Consider the following 9,002-nt stretch of genomic DNA (forward strand, 5'->3'; position numbering starts at 1 on the left):
TGATGCAGCAGAAGAAAAAGAAGAGAAGACAGAGAAAATGGACACCACTCCTCCTGCAGATGAAAAGAAAGGTACCCACAGCTTTTCTTTCTTAGTATTTTCACACTGTATATCTCAGGAGTGTCAAACTTATCTTAGTTCAGGTTCCATATTCAGCCCAATTTGATCTCCAGTGGACCACATCAGTAAAATCACAGCATAATAACCAATAAATAACCACAACTACAGATGTTTCCTTTGTTTTAGTGCAAAAATACATTCTGAAAATGTTCACATTTAATGAATTATCTTTTTACAAAACATTATGAACAACCTGAAATTTCTTAAGAAAAATAAACTCAATTTCAGCAACATTCTGCCTCAGTTCATCATTTCCACATTAAAACTTCCAGATCACAGAGTCTACAAAGGAACACAACATTTAGTCATCTGGAACTGAACTATGTATTTATGACCAAAGTGACAAAAGTCTGACAAAAAAAGGCAAAAAACAACAAAAACAAGACAAAGTATTACAAAATTGAGACACAAAATGGCAAAAAAGTGAGACAAATGACATGAAACAAAACAAAACAGAGACAAAAAAATCTGAAAAAAGTAAAAAAGCGACAAAAAATGGACAAACGACAAAAATGACACCAAAAATTACACAAATGACTCAAACAAGAAAAAAAATGACAAAAGCGTGAAGCAAAACAGCTAAAAGCAGACAACACAAGCGAGTAGACAAAACACAAAACGACACAAACGATATACAAAACAACAAATAAAGCAAAACACAAAACGACAAAAATAAGACAAACACAAGCGAGACAAAAAGGAAACAAAATGACAAAAACGAGAAACATAACGACAAAAAAAGACAAAATATTACAAAAATGACACAATGGCAAAAGAACAATGAGGAATATTAAAGCTTCAAGCAGCGTTGGACGGGTCCTCGCATCCTTGCCAGTCGGCGAATCCACGCATGTCCACCAGGTGGCGCTGCGACCGAGAGTATATGTCGGCCTGTGGATGCGATGAGGGCTGGACTCTGATCACACACATAAAATTTCAGGCAGATCGGACCATGTACAGGCCAGTTACACAGCATTTCCTGTCCATCCAACAGGTGGCGCTATGACTGTGGCTGTATTTCAGCATGTGAATGTCATCAGGGCGGGACTCTGATCATACATGTAAAGTTTGAGGCAGATTGGAGCATGTTTAGGGCAGTTACACAGCAGTTGATGTTTCATGGCGAAGCATCAAAATTCAGGAGGCCGCCATGGCCACGCCCTCAGACTTTTGCGGAGCATTTTGATAACTTTTGATCACCCATGCCTGCTGTACATCCTGGCCAAATTTCAGCTCTCTCGGCGTTACCCTGTTTGAGTTTATAGCTTTTGAAAATGTCTAAAAATGACCCAAAATTGTCAAAACATATGACATATATTTCAAAATGGCCAACTTCCTGTTGGGTTTTGGCCATGGGTGTCAATTACATTTTTGTGCGTCTTGATGAGTTACATATGCCTACCAAGTTTCATAATTCTAGGTAACACGTACTGGCCGTAGTAAATGTTTGAAATTTTCCAGGTGGCGCTATGGAGCCATTTTGCAACAATCATGTGCAATTCGTCTAAAATATCAATTATTTCAGTAGTCGTGATGTGTGTGGCAATTTTGGCGAGCATATAAGTGTTCCTAACCTGTCAAAAAGTACTTTGTTTATTACGGCAACATTGCGTTGCCATGGTAACAGCATTTTATGAATCGTCAAAATCTTCACACTGTGGCATCGTCAAGGTGTAACCACTCACCTGACCAATTTTCTGAACGATATGACAAAGTTTCTGGCAATGGCACGTGCAAATGTAATGACAATTTCTTCCTGTTGCCAATAGGTGGCGCTATGAGTATTTCTAAATTTATGAATGTGGATGTGTTCAGAACTGGACTGGTGTCTATCACATCAAGTTTGGTCCGGATTGCATCATTTCCAGCTGAGATATTAATAATTCAATTTTCATGGCGAGAAATCGAAATTCGCCGCGCCGCCACAGACACGCCCCTTGACGACGAGCCACCATTTTCTCTGGGAATCATCATCAATGTGTTCTGGCTTATGTCACCACATTTGAGGTGAATCTGATCAACGTGCTAAGAATAGTAAATCAAAGTGTAAAAAATGTCAATTTCCTGCTACCACAAGGTGGCGCTATGACTGTCAATGTACATAATCACATGGATGTCGTCAGGGCTGGACCCTGATCACACATGTAAAATTTCAGGCAGATTGGAGCATGTACAGCTGAGTTAGACACCACTTCCTGTTTCATGGCGAAGGATCAATATTTCTGGGGGTCACCATGGCCACGTCCTTTGACTTTTGCAGAGCATTTTGATAACTTTTTATCAGGTTGGGCTGTTGCATATACTGGCCAAATTTGGCGTCTCTCGGACTTACCCTCACGGAGTTATTAATCTCAAAATATTTACAGCTAATTCAAGATGGCCGACTTCCTGTTGGATTTACAGTATGGCCGTGATTGACTTTTTTGGGTTTCCTGATGTGCTGAATATGCATACAAAATTTTGTAGCTGTAGATGAAACGTCGTACAAGTTGGCCTAATGACCAAATTTTCAATTTTCCAGGGGGCGCTATAGAGCCATTTTCCCACACACATGCGCAACTCCCGTAAAATATCAAATTTTTTGCAGGTCCTGATGAGCATGCCAAGTTTAATGCATTTTGGGGTATGATAAGGCCGCCAAAAATGCATTTTCCACGTCCGTAGAAAAAAGCGGAATAATAATAATTCCTTGCATTTCAATAGGGTCTTCGCACCATTCGGTGCTCGGACCCTAATAATTCCTTGCATTCCAATAGGGTCTTCGCACCAGTCGGTGCTCGGACCCTAATAAATAATTCCTTGCATTCCAATAGGGTCTTCGCACCATTTGGTGCTCGGACCCTAATAAGAAACCCTAGCATTCCAATAGGGTCTTCGCACCGCCAGTGCTCGGACCCTAATAATTCCTTGCATTTCAATAGGGTCTTCGCACCGCCGGTGCTCGGACCCTAATAATAAATAATTCCTTGCATTCCAATAGGGTCTTCGCACCGCCGGTACTCTGACCCTAATAATAATAAATAATTCCTTGCATTCCAATAGGGTCTTCGCACCATTCGGTGCTCGGACCCTAATAAACCCTAGCATTCCAATAGGGTCTTCGCACCATTCGGTGCTCAGACCCTAATAATATTTTACTTTATGATCCAAACAACTTGTCGTGGTCTAGAAATTATTTTAAATTTACAGTTTTACAAATGCACAATTTGGAGTTGATGTCCTCTCTGTAATTTTTACACTTTACAAAGGGTCCTGCGGGCCGGATCGGACCCTCTGCCAGGCTGGTTTTGGCCTGCGGGCCGCATGTTTGCCACCCCTGGTTTATCTCATCCAGCTCTCTCCTGACTTCTCTTGTCCGGTTGTTAATCGCTCCTCCTCTGTCCTGCAGATCTAAAGGAGGAGAAAGAGGCTCAGAAGCCAGAGGAAGCGACCAAACTGCAGAACGGAGACAGCAGCAAGGAGAGCACAGCGCCGGCTGCTGCCGCCGCCACGGTGAGCGGACCGAGCGAGGAGAAGAAGAAGGCCAAGACCCGGTTCATGTTCAACATCGCTGACGGTGGATTCACAGGTACTGACACCTGAACACTCACAGAAACACTGACCAGCGTTTAAAGTTTACATCACTGACTGACTCTCCTCCTTCTCTCTCAGAGCTCCACTCTTTGTGGCAGAATGAGGAACGTGCTGCCACAGTTACCAAGAAAACCAATGAGATCTGGCACCGTCGCCACGACTACTGGCTGCTAGCTGGCATCATACAGTATCCTTTTCCCACCTGATTGATTGGCTCGTTTGGCTTGTTTTGTCTGGAGGATGTAGCAGTGAACTGATCAGGATAAGTTGTTGCCTTTGACCGCTGCTTCCCTCAGGCACGGTTACGCCCGCTGGCAGGACATCCAGAACGACGTGAAGTTCGCCATCCTCAATGAGCCTTTTAAAGGAGAGATGAACAGAGGCAACTTCCTGGAAATCAAGAACAAGTTCCTTGCCAGAAGATTCAAGGTATGAATGTGAAAGTTACAGACGAAACACAGTCATTAGTTAAAGAACAATCAAGTGCTTTTTGAAGTCCACCGCAAAACAAATTTTTGAACATAACAGCATGTAAATGTGTTGTAATAGACCCCAAACATAAATCTATGACCCTATAACTGTTCAGAATACTAAGCTTTAAATTTGGTGTACCTGGTTGCTGGTTTCTGTTTTGTGTTGTTTGTTTTGAATTTCTGTTTGCTTCTGTTAGCCAACTGCAGCCATCAGAGTTACTGGACATGTTGTGGTTTTAAAGTTAGATTTAGAATTAAGGCTCCGTGCAGAGGTTCTGTTAAAACATCTTTGAATAAATTGTGGAATTTCTGCTGTCAAACAATCCTCTAAACCAGAGGTGTCCAACATGTGGTCTGTGGGCCAAAACCGGCCCTCCAGAGGGTCCAATCCGGCCCGCAGGATGACTTTGTAAAGAGTAAAAATTCCAGAGAAGACATTCACTGCAGATTGTACATTTGTAAAGCTATGAATTTAAAATCATTTCTGGACAAGTTGTTTTGATCACAAAGTAAAATACTTGATTGCTCATTGTTCTTTTGTCGCTCTGTGTCTCATTTTTGTAGTATTATGTCTTGTTTTTGTTGTTGTTTTTTGTCTGAGTTTTGTCATTTGTGTCATGTTTTTTTGTTTTGTTTCTTGTTTTTGTCGTTTTGTTTCCTTTTTGTCACGCATGTATTTTTTCTTATTTTTCTCATTTTGTGTTTCGCTTTATTCATTGTTTTGTGTATTGTTTTTTGTCTCACTTGTGTTGTTTGTGTAACTTTTTTGTCTCATTTTTGTCGTTTGTCACTTTTTTGCGTATTTTTTTGGCTCTTTTCTGATTTCTTTCATGTAGTTTGTCTCATTTTTTGCGTTTTGTTCTCGTCATTTTGTCTCATTTTTGTAATATTTTGTCTTGTTTTTTTGCAGTTTTTTTTGTCTTTTCTTGTCCGATTGTTGTTTTGATCGTGACTAAATGTTGTGTTCCTTTGTAGACACTCTGATCTGGACGTTGTAATGTGTAAATGATAAACTGAGGCATATTATTGCTGAAATTGAATTTATTTTTCTGTAGAAACTTCAGGTTGTTCATAAATGTTTTGTTGTTTAAATGTGAACATTTGAAGAACATACTTTTTTGCACAAAAACAAAGGAAAAATTTCGAATTTTATGGCTTAATATGCTGTAATTGTACTGGTCCCGCCCACTTCAGATCAAATTGGCCTGAATGTGGAACCTGGACTAGAATGAGTCTGACACCCCTGCTCTAAACATCTGTTGGTGGTAATGTCAGTAACAAGTCAATAGATGAGGAATAATCCGTTTTTTAATGTAAAATACGGTAATTTAGTTCCCATTACTGCAAACGGTTGACACTTCAGCACCTTTACAGTTCTTGAAAGAACATCAGTGAATGTGCACGGAGCCAGTTTTCTTTAAAAAATATCCATTGAACAACAAACTAAGATGTGAGATGAAGCTCGGTGTGATGACGGTTTTCTCTCTGTGCTCTCCAGCTGTTGGAACAGGCGCTGGTGATCGAGGAGCAGCTGCGTCGCGCCGCCTACCTCAACATGTCGGAGGACCCCTCCCACCCCTCCATGGCCCTCAACACCCGCTTCAGCGAGGTGGAGTGTCTGGCCGAGTCCCACCAGCACCTCAGCAAGGAGTCCATGTCCGGGAACAAACCGGCCAACGCCGTCCTGCACAAAGGTAAAGACCAGACGATAGACTCTGTACAGGCAGAATAGATCAACTTAAGCAGTACGTTTTAAAATACTCGCCCACCAGAATGGCTTTAACGCTATTCATGATGGTTTGAAAACTCTTGGAGATACTTTTCTCTCCCAGTAATCCAAAAAAAAATGTGGTAAATAGGCTCTTCATATTGTCACACAAAATGTTGGACTTTATTCTGTTCATCTTTTTTGCTTTATTGCTTTTGTTTATTAATAATAATAATAATAATAATAATAATAATAATAATAATAATAATACATTTTATTTGGCAGCGCCTTTCAAAACACCCAAGGTCACTTTACAGAGGATAAAACACAATAAAATAAATAAAACTAAACAGCAGACAAAGTAACACAACAGTTAAAAGAAACAATGAAATTACAATGAGTATGCGGATTTAAACAGATGAGTTTTGAGTCTTGACTTAAACTGGGGTAAAGAAACAATGTTACGGATGTCTGGTGGGAGAGAATTCCAGAGTTGGGGAGCAGAGCGGCTGAAAGCTCTGCTCCCCATGGTGCTGAGGAAGGCAGAAGGTAAAGAGAGGTGAAGGGAGGAGGAGGAAGACCTGAGGGAACGAGACGGAGTGGCAATGTGGAGGAGATCAGACAGATAGTGGGGAGCGAGGTTGTGGATGGATTTAAATGTATACAACAGGATTTTGAAAATGATGCGGAATTGGACCGGGAGCCAGTGAAGCTGCTGGAGGACGGGGGTGATGTGGTGAAAGGAGGGAGTACGGGTGATGATGCGGGCTGCAGAATTCTGAACCAGTTGGAGTTTATGGAGGGATTTGTGGGGGACACCATAGAGGAGGGAGTTACAATAATCAATATGGGAGGTGACGAGGCTATGAACTAGAATGGCCGTGGTATGAGGGGTGAGTGAGGGGCGGAGACGATTAATGTTGCGTAAATGGAAATAAGCAGGCCGAGTAATGTTATTAATGTGGGAGTGAAAAGAAAGTGAGCTGTCGAGGATGACACCCAGACTCTTTACCTGAGGGGAGGGGGACACCTTGGAGCTGTCAATGGTGAGAAAGAAACTGTCAGCTTTGGATAGGGTGGATTTAGTACCTACAAGGAGAAGTTCCGTCTTATCACTGTTTAGAGGTGATGCTAGTCATTTATTACTTTTTAGTTCTTCATAACTTTCTTTGTTCTTCAGTTTCTTCTTGTTTCCAGAACATCCATTACCATCACTACAGCAGGAAATAATATGGACTCAGGCTGATTTTAAAAAAATGAACCTTCAGAACTATAAAACTAAGCTGAACTTCCATAACGTACAGCACAGACCATAGTTTCTCATTTCTTCTGTCTTCCCTCAGTGCTGAAGCAGCTGGAGGAGCTGCTGAGTGACATGAAGGCGGATGTCACTCGCCTCCCGGCAACCATCGCCCGGATACCGCCGGTTGCCGTGCGACTCCAGATGTCTGAGAGGAACATCCTCAGCCGCCTGGCGAGCCGAGGACCCGACACACAGGCACAGACACAGCAGGTAGCACACATCACACATCGTTACACTTAAGACTCACTGGATTTGGGATTTAATTCCACTCCTGTCAACGACTGAACTGCATTTCTACTTTTTCACTGCTGTGTCTTTGTCGCTAGTTAGCAGCGATGTTTCTTAGCACTGCAGTGAGTTTCTTTGTATACTGCAAACAAAGAAATATATATATATATATATATATATATATATATATATATATTAGGGCTGGGACTTTAATGCGTTAATTTCGATTAATTAAATACCGCGAAAATAACGCGTTAAAAATATTAACGGAATTAATTGCACCCTCCTCAGCTCCGTCATTTCTGGCACACCGGTAACTCTGATGAACACTCCAGCCCAGTAGGTGGCGGTAATGAACCTAAAGTCTGTTTGAGGCCATGAAGAAGAAGCACAGGAAGTACTGAGTGAAGTCAGGCACTGGTGAACAGTGAAAGAAGACCAGATTGAGCTTGTTGGGCAGAAGGTTTTCTTTTAAAAATCTTCCTGATGGCAGCTTGGATAAAAGCCTGGTTGTGTGCAAATTGTACAACAAAGAGTTTTCTGATCACTGTGTCACTTCCAGCCGACGGTATCACCTCAATGTAAAACATGTTGCTGTTAGCACCAGAGCTAACGTTAGCTACGAGTCATGCTAACGGCTAATGGTGTAGCCATCCCATAATAGTCCACTTTTCTAGATAGTGCTTGAGTTTACAGAAAGTCTTAAAATGTTGAATAAAATCGCTATAATTGCAGTTAGATTTGCAGTAATCTGTGAATGTAGCAGACAGATGAAAAATGCAGATAAATAGAAATGAAACATTTTTGTGGTTTAAGTTTTTACTCCGTTGAGGCTCTGCCTCCTTGGAGGAGGAATAACCTAAACAACAAAAATATCTCTTTTAATAACTTAATTATAAACTTTTTGTTTATAAAAAAAAATTACATAAATAAAAATTGATATTCCTATAAAAAGAACCATCAAAATTCCACCATTTATCAGACCCAGAAAAGATGAAAACAGAATGAAACTCTGGATTTTCTACTTTCTGAAGCTCCTTGAACTACTTATGCTGATTTTATGTGCCATACAGTGGAAAAAAAAACTAAATTCAGGCTTTAAGTCATCAAAATCACTTTTTTCTATATGTCCCATTTTCCTTTTTTTTAAAAATAAATTTTAATTATAAACACGTGTATTCATTGATTCAACTGTCAACCACAATTTTATTTGAATTCAAAAACTTCACTTATTGTGTCAAATATTGCTATTTAACAAAACTGCAATTATTTCGATTAATTAATTACAAAGCCTGTAATTAATTAGATTATATTTTTTAATCACGTCCCACCACTAATGTATATATATATGCGTGTGTGTGTGTGTATATAGTTGCTATTTTGTGCCATTTTAAAAGGTCAACAAACTTACAAGAGCCAAAGGTCCACATCAAAGGGATTTTTTGGACATTAAAGCATGTAAACATGTTCACATAGACCCCAAATAATCCAACCATGAACCTGTAAATGTACCAGACTCTTTTTAAATTCAGATTTAAGTTGATTATTAAATTGGTTTATTGTGGCTTTTTGCTTCCAGCTTCCTATCAAGCTGTGG

The 9,002-nt window shown here is 40.4% G+C and overlaps 1 protein-coding gene across 4 annotated transcripts in view; it reads left to right on the forward strand.

Moving 5' to 3' along the window:
• LOC111571070 (chromodomain-helicase-DNA-binding protein 4-like) overlaps positions 1-9,002 on the forward strand; it is a 53,713-nt gene that overhangs the window by 37,871 nt on the left and 6,840 nt on the right. For 3 of the 4 annotated variants that reach the window (XM_055017771.1, XM_055017770.1, XM_055017772.1), the window contains exons 35-40: positions 9-71; positions 3,509-3,688; positions 3,772-3,880; positions 3,990-4,122; positions 5,665-5,860; positions 7,218-7,387. In XM_055017771.1, coding sequence (XP_054873746.1) covers positions 9-71; positions 3,509-3,688; positions 3,772-3,880; positions 3,990-4,122; positions 5,665-5,860; positions 7,218-7,387 — 851 coding nt within the window. The remainder of the gene's footprint in view (positions 1-8; positions 72-3,508; positions 3,689-3,771; positions 3,881-3,989; positions 4,123-5,664; positions 5,861-7,217; positions 7,388-9,002) is intronic. The other variant, XM_055017773.1, reaches the window with a different exon arrangement.

This window comes from Amphiprion ocellaris, chromosome 15 (assembly GCF_022539595.1).
Source record: "Amphiprion ocellaris isolate individual 3 ecotype Okinawa chromosome 15, ASM2253959v1, whole genome shotgun sequence".
Classification (NCBI taxonomy): Eukaryota; Metazoa; Chordata; class Actinopteri; family Pomacentridae; genus Amphiprion; species Amphiprion ocellaris.